The 14,795-nt window shown below is 43.9% G+C and overlaps 1 protein-coding gene across 3 annotated transcripts in view; it reads left to right on the top strand.

Annotated features, from left to right (window-relative positions):
- Tenm2 (teneurin transmembrane protein 2) overlaps window positions 1-14,795 on the top strand; it is a 935,438-nt gene that overhangs the window by 727,024 nt on the left and 193,619 nt on the right. For all 3 annotated transcript variants that reach the window (XM_032911994.1, XM_032911993.1, XM_032911992.1), the window contains one exon: window positions 12,758-12,963. In XM_032911994.1, coding sequence (XP_032767885.1) covers window positions 12,758-12,963 — 206 coding nt within the window. The remainder of the gene's footprint in view (window positions 1-12,757; window positions 12,964-14,795) is intronic.

The following is a 14,795-nucleotide window of genomic DNA, read 5'->3' as shown; positions in this document are numbered from 1 at the left end:
TGCTACATTTGCCCATCCCTGTTCCTTAGCCCACAAGTCAACAACCCATCCTTGCAGACAAATTTAGAATGTGCATTTGAAAGTCTAGATGCAGATTAGCCCATCAGGGTTAGGACACTGAGATAGGTGGGTTCTGAAGCCAGATACACATGCATTTGAAATAGTAGCCTTCACCCAAGGACCCAGTGATCTTTACAGGCCTCCAGAAATGAAAATAGCCCCCATTTCCTTTGTCTCTGTGCTTCATTTCCCAACCCTACCTCCCTTTAACACTCTACGCCATCCCAGCCAGACAACCAGGAAAACTCCCCTTCGAGAACAAGTCTTAGGAGTACTTGTCTCTAAGGCAGTGTTTCTCAACCTTCCTAAATGCTGCGACCCTTCCATATGGTTCCTCATGTTGTGGTGACCCCCAAACCATAAAATTACTTTTATTGCTACTTCATAACTATAGTTTTGCTACTGTTGTCGATCATGCTATAAATGTTTTCAGAGATGGGGGTCCGACCAAGGGGTGGTGACCCATATGTTGAAAACCACTGCTCTAAGCTAACACATAAGGACATCGTTTTCATTGTGATCTGGGGAGTCTTAGGCTTTCCCGTGTGCTTTAACATATAGAGTCCAACTTGTATAAGACCGGCTTTTGAATTTTCCAGATGAGTCACCGGACAGGGAGGTTTTTGGTAAAGCCTTTGTCCTGTGGGTTTTGCCCATTGGTCTTTATAAAAAGGGTGAAATTTTGAAATTGCCTTAAAATAAAATAAAACTCAATACCTTTGCTTTCCAAATGCCTAAAAAGAAAAAAAAAAAAAAAGAAACAGTACTCTGGTGATGACCAGAGATGTCGGATTGCCTCTTTGAGCTTAAGGGAAATTTTGTAAAATGACAGGAAAGACTGTTAATGTCCTTGAGTGACTTGAGATTTGAATTTCTGGACCTAGTGACCTCCCCGTTCCTCATTCACCAATTCCATACATTTAGATAACCCAAATCAATTCCCATCGACCACTTTCCCACTGTTTCAAAGAGACAATCAAGACATATTGGCAATAAGTTAATTAAATAACACCCCCTCAATTTTTTTTGTGGTATAGGATAATCCTTCACTCCGATGTTTTAATCAAGATTCACCACACATTGCCAGGGAGGTTAATCTTATTAAGCAATTACTGGGTAAGTATCCAGCAGGAGCAAATTAAAATGTAAGCAAAACACAAGCATGTGAGTCCCATCTAAGACGGTCCATCGATAGAGATTTCATTAGTTGGTCTTCAGGAGTATTTACATGGTGCAGGTTTGGGAAGGAGTCTAATAGACAGGACAGCCTCCGCATTCTGAGACGATCTCGGAAACGGAGCTCTTCATTCTTTAGTTAGGAGAGAGCGTTCTTGGGGCTGCGTCTTCCTCGTCCTTGTTCACTTACAGTTGTTCCTAACTTAACCCCACCATTACCACATACACACACACACTCGTTCAATTAAACTTTGCCGTGAATGGTCTTGGCTTCCACATTGAAAAAAAGTTGCACTCACTGACTGCCAGAATCACTCACCGTCTTGTGTGTATTTCTATGTTCAAAGGAATGAACTCATACATCTTCATTAGAGGGACACAGAGTGCTTTCTCTATAGATCTGGGCTTAGATAAGCCTTCAGAATGAAGATTCGATATAGTATTCCGACCCGGTCAGATAGCATCAAGGGGTCTAGCTTGATTGCCTGGACCCAGAAACGCGGTATGCAAGAGCTTTACCAGGGCCTGTCACTGGCTCTGGGTTTGCACGCTGATCTTAAGAAAGAATATACTCTCAAGTGGAATTTCATGGATCGGTCTCCAGAAATCCATCAGTCATTTTACCTTCCTAGTGTCCTCTGTGTCACTGAGGTTAACAAACTGTATCTCGTGGACCAAATCTGGCTGACCACCCACTGCGATGATAGTTTCTCTTGGTGCACAGCCATGCCCATCGGACCGTGGGGGCACGCAGGTGCAGCAGACTGTGCAGCCTACAAAGGCAAAAAGTATTCGCTATTTGCAATTTTACCCTTTAACAATAATAATAAAAAAGCTGATGATTCTCCCCTATCGTTTCCAAGCTCATTTCTACTTCTCTAGAACCTTCCCTATACCCAAATTATGGGTATTCCAAGGTCCCAAAACCTCTGTTTCTCATTCTCCATCAAGCGTTGGTTATGCACTCTTCCCCGCTTCCCTTGAAAACTCCTGTAAACCAGTGTAGAATGCGAGCATTGATCTGGCTGGACACAAACGCTGGCTCCTTCCCTATGTGACAGGTTGACCTTATCTATTCAGGATGCTTCCCAGTCTTCACCTTCTCATCTGAGCAATAGCATTCCTTCACAAACTCGTGGTCCAGCATGAGATAACCCTTGGGGGACACTGTCGCGATGCCACGCAGCAGGCAAGCAATCTGTGAATCTCTGTCATTATTAACGTCACCCTCGTGTCTCTCGGTTGAGCCATTTAATACATCTCCACAGGCTGCCACTTCCTATGAGATACTGGGATGTCCAAAATGGAAGGCTGCTTTCAGAATGGCAAGACATACAATAATACCACTTCACCTCCCTCTCTTTTACCACCTAAGAATTAACACAAATCTCAGGTGAGGCCTTTGCCCCCACACATTTATTGGATGAGATCAATGGGGAACAAGACTTGCCATTCCAAGGGGCCAATGTGTAAGACAGGCTGGCCAGATCCCCAAGCATCATTTGTCTCCTGCAGCTTTGAGCGCCATCGCTGCCAGCCTGCCTGTTTTAAGCCCTACCATTCTCGGTTTATAACTCAGCTGTAAACATTTATTTGTGCCTGAAGCACATTTCTTTCCTACCCTTTGAGAAAAAAAAATCAGAATTTCCAGATGGTATGCAAGTTGGAAAAAAATGGCAAAGACTGTTATTCTGTTTAGAAACATGTTTTTCCACACTTGCCCTTTCAGCAAAAACTTCATAATGATTTTTACTCGTTGGCTTAATGCATGGTACCAGGAGCCAGATTCGCAGGGAGGCTGGTAATTCTTCCTCTGGTTCCTGTCAGTCAGCTTCTCGACGCACACAGCTCAGGATTTCAAATGATCGCATCTCTGCATGGGACTTTTCCAAACTTGGTGATGTTCCCAGAAGGTCAAACATCACCTTCTAGCATATCTATTAGCAAAGACGCCAGTAGCTTACGTGGATGCAATTCCTGTCATGTTTAGAGTGTTGCCCTACCAGTCATACAGCTGGGTACTGAGTAAGTATGTCCCAAGGATGGATTTCTGTCTCTAGCTCTAATTCATATAGTTTGTTCTTCTTAGTATCACTCTGGCTTGACATGGGTACAGATAATCCAATCATCTTTCTCCATGCCACATTTGCCTTTTCTGCCATTGGCTACCCTTCCTTCTCAGGGTCGATACGCCCAGAGCTCTTCTACTTCTGTACTCTCTTTTCTAAGGATCCTCTGTACACAGTGTGGGTTCTGAAATGAAATCTACCTAATAGATATATGGGTTATTGTTTCTTTAAGTCTGCCAGACACGGATTATTAATCCCAGCTCAACCACTGAGAAGCTATAGGGCCTTAGTTATAGTCACCTAACTTCCATCAACCCTGGTTTCCTGTGAATCTCTGTCATCATTAACGTCACCCTCATGTCTTCCCCATCTGAATAATGGGGGAGAGCACCAAGCTACCCGGTCATTTGCCAGGTAGTAGCCAGTAGGTCCTCTGCGCGTCTAGCTACCGCCAAACAATACTAATAAACCAAGCAGCATATCAAGGCGAAGTGAGTTCACCGAAGGGTCAGAGGTATAAATATTTGACAAGAAGCAGTGAAAAATTGGCTGTTTTTATTTTAGGCAATATGCAAAGACCGTATACTGTCCCTAGACCTGAAGGATTTTATAAGAATAATCATTGCTCCATGGTGTCGTGAACACCATCACTGGTGCGGGGGTCAGGAGGCAGGGGGTGTCTCTCACTCTGGGAACCCCTTCCTAAGAATAGCCATGCAGTGACAAAGCAAAGGCTGTTGAGGCTTATGACAGCCCAGACCAGCTGTCTCTCTTAGCCGCTAATCTGAGGTCCTTACAGGATCGCTTCAGTTACCTCTTGGTTAAAGGGAAGCCTCAGATGGTTGTCCCGATGCCCAAATAAATGGAAACGAAGGATAATGACTGAGGCAATCTTCCGAATTCAACTTTATTTGCAATAGATAAAAACATGTGAGGCAGAATAATCTGCAAGGCAGATTTATGTGGAAGGAGCCTCCGGAGCTCGGGGAAGTTAGGAAGTATTAATATGAGGTCTCATTTCCCTGGTATAACCAGGAGTCCGTTCCCTTTATCACTTGTTTGGGGAATAACTTCCCTGTTTCCATAAATGAGTTATGGTAACACGTCTTGAAATTATTATTCCTAATGCAGCTGTGGAGGACTGTCATTTCGCCCCCTACATCGGTCTTATTTAACCGGTTGAAATCTTAGGTTACACGTCTCAGAAGTAGGCAGTCGTTTCCCATTTACATGAGCAATCGTCCGTGGAGCGATAGAGTTGATGATCGTGTAAAATTGATCATCAGAGTGGTTACTTCAGAAACTCCACAAATCTCACGGGTAGGCTGGGGACGTGCTATCCAAACCCGTAGGATCTCAGACGGCTGCCTCTTGGGGACAACGGCCACCATCTACACCTTTTCATTGTGTGGCACAATGAAAATCTCTCGGGGAGTTCTGGAAGGAAAGGGCTGGACCTAGGGGCCTGCTTGTCAGATTGTCTTTCCCAGCCATTGTCTAGCACCCAGTCATACTGGGCCCACTTTACACAGAGCGATCGCAGGATGCCTTGTCACGTCTCTTCCCTGGAGGGCCCCAACTGAGTCCAAAATGGAGAACGTGTGATCTTGGACTTCAGACTGCCAGAGCTATTGGAATATGGGGTGAGAATATGACACGCGTCCCAGCTCTGTGTGGACCAAAGTTTGTCTGGTAGCAAAGTAGACTCTTAATAAATATTTATTGCTTGACTCTAAGATGACCCAGCCAAATGCCTAGGATGTTCATCCATCACTGTTAACTAAGTAAAGTCTGGCTGCCCTTCACTCAGGCAGGTGCACAGAGCCGCTCGCACGAGAAGCAGCTGGAGCCATTTGGAGCCAGCAGACTTGTAGCTGTGATTGCTCTGGCCCTCATATTTTAATATGCATGACCTATGCACTGCCCCTGCCAGGCTGCAAGCCTACTGGCTGTTCGTTGTACACTGATTTCAACCAAATGGCTGTGGCTTCATAAAGCCCCACTCCGGCCCTTGGGCCTTTTTTTATTAGCTATGCCTACTCTGGGCATTCGATGTATGAAATAATACCATTACAAATCAAGCCTTCAAATCTGAGCTCCCAGTTCTAGCTGACTTAAGGGAACACTGTGACAGACAAGATAGAAAGAGGTGGAAACACCAGCATGTCCACAGTATGTTATTGGTTGACTCTAGAGAAGTCTGTTACTCAGATGGGAAGATGAAAATCAGAGAGGGTGGTGACCAGCCCAGAGGCACAAAGCTGGTAATTCCCAGTGCTTAGGGTCACATCTGGGCCTGACCAGCCCTAGAAAGCCTCCATGAGACCTCTGAACCTCTCCACGTGAGGTTGTCCATTCTGTACATAGAGATCAAATCCTGATGGTAAGCATTACCTCACTACCTGTCTCTCCATAGTTTCCCTTTAGGGACCAGCCATGTTCTTATGGGAGGACTGCATGGCTGGGGAGAACATTTGTTCAAACCTTCATTTGTGAGATCCAGTCAAGCTTTGGTGTTCTCTCTGCTCTAAGAGAACAGTAGGCACTGTTCCACTGGCCCAGGTCACATGGTCCACTAGATGGGTCCCCATGCAGGCTACAGCAATTCACAGTTTTTACATCTTTCCTCCCCTCTCTTATTGTTTCTAAAACTGCAACTTTCAATAAATCCACTTTCATGGTTTTTTGGAATAGTAGAAAACTTCCTTTTACTATAAAGAGCGTTGTGGCAAGCACTGACGAATTTGAATAAGGCCTGCAGACTAAGCATCGCATGGTAACAAGGTTCACTTGGGGGATTCTTAAAAAGATTATCCCTGATTTAAGATAAACGCATGCAAGTAAGTAAAGGTAAAAGGGGCAGGGGTTATAACTGATTCTCAATGCTCTTAAGGAGGGAATAAGACACACACACACACACACACACACACACACACACGGAGGGGTGAGAGAGAGAGAGAGAGAGAGAGAGAGAGAGAGAGAGAGAGAGAGAGAGTCTGACTCTGTCATCTTCCAGTGTCTTGGGAGAACGGGTCCAGTCTTCTCCAGATACTAAAACTCTGTGGGTCTTCAAAGTCCTTATATAAAATGGTGCATTGTTTGAATGACCTAGGCATAGCCCTTCCTTAGATATTAAATCATCTCTTCGTCTACTGCTCTGGAATCCTAGTGAAAGGATACGCATGTATTTAGTACAGAAATAATTCTCTTCAGATAGTTTTGACCTCTATTTCATTGAATCCACATATGTAGAAATCCCAGATGTAGAGGGCTGACTACACACATACATGTACGTGCACATATGGAGGAAGAAAATGATGCTAATACTAATGTGTATAATATTTACAGAATCTGGATCAAAGGCTATGGAAACTCCATGTAGCACCTGAAATTATTTTGAACCTAATGTTACTTTAAAATAAAATGTTCATATGTGAATGATTGTATTCATGTATACCTAGAAAGAGAGAGAAAGGGTTTTGCGAAATCATCATTCAGTTGCAGACTTAGGGCGATCAGTTTCAAAGGTTTCATTTACCGTCTGTGATGGCTGTTCTCGATTGTTAGCTTGAGACACAAGGGAAGAGGGAACCTCGGTTGAGGAATTGCCAATATCAGATTTGCTTATAGGCACGCCTTGGGGTGGGGCATATTCTTGATTGCTAATTGTTGGAGGAGGGCTCCTCCCCCTGTGGGTGGTGCTACTCCTGGCTCCTCCCACTGTGGGTGTTGCCACTCCTGGCTCCTCCCACTGTGGGTGGTGCCACTCCTGGGGCAGTGGTCCTGAGTTGCATAAGAAGCAGGCTGAGTAGAACCACTAACAAGCCAGTAAGCAGCTTTCTTCCACTACTCCTGCCCCTGCTCCTGCTTGAGTTCCTACCCGGACCTCCCTTTGTCAATAATGGACTGTGACCTGGATGTATAAGCCAAATAAACCCTTTCTTCCTCAAGTTGCTTTTGGCCAGGGTTTTATCAAAGCACCAGAGAAACACACTAGAACACCGTCTACCAGTAGAAGGAGCATATATCAAGGCCACGGAGTTCGTTAAAAATTAAAGACGCCCGTAAAACAACTATAAGCATTTTTGAACGGCCCCCTTTCTATTCTGCTGATGGGCATCCACCCCAGCCAGGCACACTCTCCTGCAACTCCTCTTGACTTGTTTAAAGAAAAACTCTCGCATCCTGCTCTACAGAGCGTGGAAGGCTATAGTGGGTGCCATTTAACACATCTCTGCGTGTCTTCACCACTTTTATGTAGAGAAGGCATCGAGACCCAGGGAGCTCGACATTCTAAAGCCATGATTTCTTAGAAATAATGATGGGGGTTCAACTTACAATAGTTTATTTCCATCAATCCCTCTGCAAAGGATTCAAGGCCATTGAGTGCGGGGGCCAGGACCCTTAGTTTCTGATTCTTTATCTCGAGGGCTTTCCCAATGTATCCCACGTTTCCTGGCATATTTGTTTATTTATTAGACTTTGTAGGGAAGATACACCAGAACTTTAACTCTCCATTCTTCCAAATGGTCCACAAGGAAGGTTCTTTAAATAGCATATTCCACATAGAGTTCTCAAAAGGTAATTTTGTCTTTTAAAAGAAAAAAATTCAGCTCACATGCAAGTCTTCAAAGTAAATCTTCCTCAAGGCTCTCCTGTCACCCAACTGTCAGAGGGCTCTGCTGAAAATTACCCACCAGATGGGCAGGTGACGCTGAGGCCCATTTAGGAGGAATGGTACAGAGTGATAAAAGGGGGAAGTGGGGACAATCGGCCCCTCACTGGCCTGAAGGAACAGCTGGAGCACTGTGGAGGCCGTAGCCCCGCCTAGGGGTAGCAGCAGGTACTGCAGGCTGTTTCCCAGCAACGTGAGACACAGAGGACTTACCTGAGGCCAGGCTCAAAGCCCCAAGTTTAAGCTTATTCTTCTAACTAAATCTATATCACACAAAATAAGACACCCTCTAGACATGGACACACACACATACATATAGATCACATAAATACAGCAAACTTCCTACCTTTTAAAAAGTTTTCTTTTTTTAACTTCAAAGAGAAAGACATGTTTTCTGTGTAGTTTTTCCCTTCTTGTATGGTCATTTTCCGTCCCCTGTAGCTGGCCTCATTTATTATGCTATTACCATGTGCTAGGCCTGGTGCTATGCTCTTCTTCGTGGGTACATATATAACCCACTGTATAGGGTTTCCATTTTACAATAGAGGACTGGAAGCCCAGTGAGGTTAGGCAACTTGCTGGAAGTCACACGGCATGGAAGCCAGGATTTGAGCCCTGCCAAGCTGCCCCTCCAGGCTGACACATGAAAAAAGGGAACATTTAAAACACCAAGGGGTATGGATGCTTAGTAGATAGTCCCTACACACTGACAGCTGAAGATGGTTCCCTAAACACAGCATCCTAAAATCAGGGTCCCATACAAGAAAAGGGAGTTCCATGACTCTAAAACTAGAGTTCGGAGGCTTCTTTTTTTGGATTTCTCCAGAGCATCCACGTCTTCAGCGACTTAGAATTCATGTAGGTTTCCAGAGGCCACCGCGGGCTGCTGGCTGCAGCAGATTGCAAGCCTGTGTTGCCCAGCCTGCCATTAAGCCAGCAGCTTTAAGGCCTGCAGATGTGAAGGAACATCTGTCACCTATCTATTAAGCTCCGAGCATGATTAAGCTTAGAGATAGAGCCTAGGTCTTCAAAGCTCTTTCAATGTTAACGGGTTACTCTGTGCTGGCATTTGCTTTGGTCTCTGTCAAAGGCCTACAGATCTTCTTGTCTAGGGGAGGTGGTGGCTGCTGTTGTCGATGTCATTGTTATTGTTGTCACAGTTGTCACTGTTATTGTCATCATTGTCATTGTTGTTATCATTTTATTGTTGTCATTCTTCTCATTGTTGGCATTGTTATTGTTGTTATTGTCATTGTTATTTTATTGTTATTGTTGGCATTATTGTCACTGTCACTATTGTTGTCATTGTTATTGATGTCATTGTTGTCATTGTTATTGTAATTGTTCTGGATGTTGTTGTCCTTGTTATTGTTGTCATTGTCATTGTTATTTTATTGTTGTCACTGTTGTATTGTTCTCATTGTTGTCACTGTCATGGTTGTCACTGTCATGGTTGTCATTGTCATTGTTATTTTATTGTCATTGTCATTATTATTGCCATTGTTATTGATGTCATTGTTGTCATTGTTATTGTAATTGTTCTCAATGTTGTTGTCATTGTCCTTATTGTTGTCACAGTTGTCATTGCTATTGTCATTGTTGTTATTTTATTGTCATTGCTGTTGTCATTGTTCTCATTGTCGTTGTTGTCATTGTTATTGTAATTGTTCTCAATGTTGTTGTCACCGTTCTTGTTGTGTGGTTGTTATACTTATGGTCATCATTGTTCTTGTTGTCCTTGTCATCGTTGCCATTGTTGTCATTGTCATTGTTGTCACCAGTATCATAGTTGTTTGGTTTGTTTTGAATGTAACATTCCATCCACCCAAAGGCTTCGGTTTGGGTAGGGAAAGCAACATGTTTAAATAGAAAGCTTTCAGTTTATAGCACTCAAGGCCTCAGTCCAACTTGTAAGAACAAATGTTTTCCCCTGGACTCACCTTGATTTCAGGAATCCCTCAAATTGACAAGAGTTGTTTGAGGTTTAGGGCCTTAGATATTAATACTTAGTGTCAGAAACGATTCTGAGAGCTTTGTGTGGATCAACTCACTGACTCCTCCTAACAGCCCCATGAAACAAGTACTAGTAGTGTCCCCACTAGACAGACAAGGAAACTGAGGCACAGAAAGCTTGTACATTTATCAAGCATACAAGCTAAGATGTGGGACAAGGCAGTCAGAGTCTGCTCTCATGTGCTATCCATGGGCCTTCTTGTAGGTATGTGTTCGTGCCTGCTGGACACACAGCCGTCATTCAACCAGGATGCCAGACTTACTAGTTACTCTGCTTCTATTGGTGCAAACCACTCAGGAGTTCTCTCCACATTTCTATTTATCAGATGGGAACTTCCAAACTCCCCTCGGGAGCCCATTGCTTACTTTCATCAGCCTAGGGGCCCACTAGTCTTAGTCCCTATTGATCTACTACTGAGCTAAAGAGAAACAAATAGTTCTTCATAGAGCAGGGAGGGATGCCTTCGTGTATTCAAGTCACTCTGGTTTTTCATAGTTTAGACATAGAAGACCTTCCAAAATCCAAAAAGTCACCTGCCTGTTTTATTGATAAGGAAACTTAGGTTAAGACCACGTAAGAGTCTCATCCTGGTGCAGTTGGTTACAGTGACAGAGCCAGCTCTGTCAAATAAGAGAGAGTCAACAGCCATTAGAGCCAGTCTTTGGCAGTTCTATCAGTGTTCATGGTTATCCAGTTCCTGCACAGTGTGTAGGGAATGTGTGTGTGTGTGTGTATGTATGTGTATATATATATATGTGTGTGTGTGTGTGTATGTGTATGTGTGTATGCATATATATGTATATATGTGTGTGCATATGTGTATATATGTGTATGTATGCATATATGTATATATGTATATGTGTGTATGCATATATATGTGTGTGTATGTGTGTATGTATATAGTCCCTACACACTGTACATATATAAATAGGCAGAGATGTTTGGGACTATCCATCTACTGCAGAACACTGACGAAACTTGGTCCAGCCTCCTTTGCCCATGATGAAGATGCTTGAGGTGACCACACCCCTAGAAAGGAAAAGAGACAGAAATAACAATCTTCTGTGGTTGGTGTAGAAGCCCTTGAGAGCCGGGAAGATGTTAAGATGTGAGTTGTTTATACTTTCTACCATAGTTGAATCGTTCTGCAGCTATCACAAAAGGCACCTGTGCAACCAAACTCTGACCATGCGTTGTTCTCTCACCATGGAGACAGGGAAAATGATGCTCCAAGATATAGATTAACTTGCTTCTCTGGAGCACTGCCTCGCTGCTTTTCTTTTTTTTCCCTGGTTTCAAAAGAAAGCACTTTCAGAAGTACAGGCGGAGAGCTAGCTCACTCTTAGGAAGCGGTCCCCTCTGCATAGACATTGCGAGCCAAGCATGCTGGTTCGCGCCTGTAATCCCAGCCCTTGGGAGGCTGAGGCAGAAGGATTGCTATGAGTCATGGTTAGCCTGGCCTTATAGATGCAGTGAGCTCCGTGCCTACACAGGCTATAGAGAAAGATCTTGTCTCAAGAAAGGAGGAAGACAGATGAGAGGAGGGGAGGAAGAGAAGGAGAAGGAAAGAAAAGTAAAAAATTAAGGGAAAAAGGTGTGGTTTTTTGTGGGGTGTTTTGTTTTGTTTAGCTAAAGTTCCACTATTCACGAGCCTTCAGAAGGCCGTGCATGGACTATTGACATTTTCGGTATTGTTACCAAAAGAGTGTAACCGGTTTGCGCCAGTCTCAAGGCAAAGGAGTTCCTCCTCAGGATGCTTCCCTCCTCTTCTACCGCAGGAAGGAGCTATTTCACCGTCTGACGGTGTCTTCACTTTCTGCTGGGCTATTTTATTTATTTTGGACTTTGGACTGGATTTTGTTGCAAGTATCAGAGTTGTTTATATCTCAAAAGAGTCATGAAAGGCTTCAAAAAAGACTAAAGGGGGCTCCAAGTTAACACATCCGTCCCCTTCCATCCTGCTCATTCTAAGACGCCAGTTACTGTGAGAACACAGCCCACAAAATAAACAAAGCAGGACTCACAGGGGCTCGTGGAGTCTCGAGGGACAACCAAGAACACCGTGTGAGACTAAGCTAGGACCTCTGCAACTATGGTTGTGTAGCTTGCTGCCCTTGTGGGACTCCTAACAGCGGGAGTGAGGGGTGTCTCTGACTCCTTTGCCTGCTCTCGGGACCCTTTTCCTCCTACTAGGTTACCTCATCAGGCCCTGACATAAGAGTTTGTGCCTGGTCTTATTGCAACCTGTTATGCAATATTGGTTCATAGCCCTGGGAGGCCTGCTTTTTTTTTTTTTTTTTTCCTTTTTTTGGAAGAGAAGTGGATGATGAGTGGATCTGGGGGAGAGGAGAGGCACAGGGGAACTGGGAAAACGAGACATGGAGGAAAGGGAAACTGTGTTCAGAATGTAATATATGAAAAAAGAATAGAGAAATTAAAAATAAAAGATAGAAGACGCCAGTTACATGGTGGGGTGGGGGACTTCTCAGAGTCTGGCTCATATTATATTTTATCAGTAGTAATTACTAATAGAATTCCTAAGAAGCACTGTGCCAGGGTCTCTCATACCCTGGGGTATGAATTTATAGCTTTTTCTTCTTTGTTTAAATCCTCAACGTTTTAGCCGTCACTCAAAGGAAATGAGTTTAATCTTAATTTTGAAACGACAACAACAAATTCTGGCAACATCACTAAATATGAATGTACCGTCAACTAATGTATACAAATGTCACTGACTCGTCATCGTCTACTCCTGTGTTCCAGTGCCCTGGTCGTTGAAAAACAGCAGCATAGACAGCGGCGAGGCAGAAGTCGGTCGACGGGTGACACAGGAAGTCCCACCGGGGGTGTTTTGGAGGTCCCAGATTCACATCAGTCAGCCTCAGTTCTTAAAGTTCAACATCTCCCTGGGGAAGGATGCCCTCTTCGGCGTCTACATAAGAAGAGGACTGCCACCATCTCATGCACAGGTACGGCCACACTTGATGGAGCCAGGTGGTTAACGTACACAGACGCATTGCTTTGTACCAACTGAAGTGCCTGTAATTAAAACACGAACAAACACAAGGCGCTGGAGAAATTGGCGTATTCCTGGTTTCAAAATGGTTTCAGCCACTACAGAGTAAGGTTGAGAGAGAGATACTGTAGAATTGCCACAGAACAAAGAAGCTTGTCTTCTAGGTATATGGTCAGAGAGAAGTGAAAACATTCTATCAAGTTCACACTAATGTTCCCTGCAGCGTTAGTCATTATATCGTGCAAGGGCAAGTCAGTATGACTGTCCAAATGATGGATGGCTAGACAAACAAAATAGGACGTGTCTGTACAATGGAATATTACTCGGACATAAAAAGGAATTGATTGCTTTGACTCGATACAACAGGCATGGGTACATGCTAATGGAAGTCAGACCCAAAGGCCTTGTGTTGTACCATTTTATGTGTATAAACTATCTGGGCTAGGCAAATGCATGATGTGGAAGGTAGATGCATGGTTGCCAGGCAATGGAGACTGATGTCTAGCAGGACCACAAGTTCTTTTCAGGTGATGGAACTACTCTAAAATTAGCTGAGCTGGTGACACAGCAATGAATGAACTAAAACCACTGAGGGTTTTTTATTGTAAGCTAAATTTATGTTACAAGAATTATCATTTCTAAAGATGATACCCTACTAAGGTTGGGCCTAGTTTGACAACCTAGAAGTTAATTTAGGGGTGCCTTATGTTGAAGAGTCATTTCATTAAGGCCACTCTAGGTCATGTATCGTTGTGTATGGGTAGAGTGAAGTATGGGACCAATGACGTTTCTCTGTGGTACCTGAGTGAGCTCCTTGGAAAATGCTTTGCGATGTAAAGGGGAGATGACTGCCAGAGTCTGAGGGGAGCAGACTGCCTTTTAGAACTGATATTTATCCCGTCTTGTATGGTTATTGTCACCGTGGCCAGACTTTTCTCACTAGAATGGTAGCTATGTGGAAGGACCTCTTCTTGCTCTCTTCTGTGGCACAAACTTAATAGCTGGTGCAGGAACCTTTATTGACTTGGAGACTTTCCCCTTGGGATATGTGTCCTCATACATGCCACGTGGACCGAACTAACACCTACCTAGCTTGAGTTTCTTTCCCAATGAGAACTATATTTTCTGAGAAAAAGTCACTTTTTCCCCCCTGCCTCATTTGCTTCAAACCTAGCAAAACTATGAAGCATACTGTGGAGGGAAAAGCGCCCAGATGTCCAGTCAAAGCTGGCTTTGAAATGTGTAGGAAAGATATTCATCTAGAAAATTCTATTGGAAGAAATTAAGGCTTTAAAATCATTGGCAGACTGGAAGCAGTCAGGCCACCCCATCCTTGTCTCATGGCAGACATTGTTAATCGATGACAGCATTTCTCCTCACTGAGCCTGGTACCCAAATACCTCCCCACGCAACTCTCAAGGCAGCCACTACCAATCGACCAGTGTTGGCTCTTGAGATGAAACTTATTTGCAATCCTATCTTTCTAGCTTGCAATAATCGATATAAGGACTCTAAGGGCAATTCCGGTTTTTTTTGAGCAGGGGAAGGGCTATGTAGGTTTTTATTACCATACTCAGTGCCTGCTATTGGGACCAATATGTAAAGTGGTAATCAATGAGTCCTCCATCCATCCATGCATTAAAAAAAACAAAACACTTATTGGGCTAGGCACAGATTATCCAGAGATGAGTGAACACTGTCTCTGACCAAGCAGACATCTGCTCTACAAAGAGACTCTTATCCGGGAGAAAGAGGAATAAGCTGAACGGAGTCCCCGAGGCAACT

Source organism: Rattus rattus, chromosome 9 (genome assembly GCF_011064425.1).
Source record: "Rattus rattus isolate New Zealand chromosome 9, Rrattus_CSIRO_v1, whole genome shotgun sequence".
Classification (NCBI taxonomy): domain Eukaryota; kingdom Metazoa; phylum Chordata; class Mammalia; order Rodentia; family Muridae; genus Rattus; species Rattus rattus.
The sequence above is the reverse complement of the archived record's forward strand: the minus strand, read 5'-3'. Positions and strand labels throughout refer to the sequence as shown.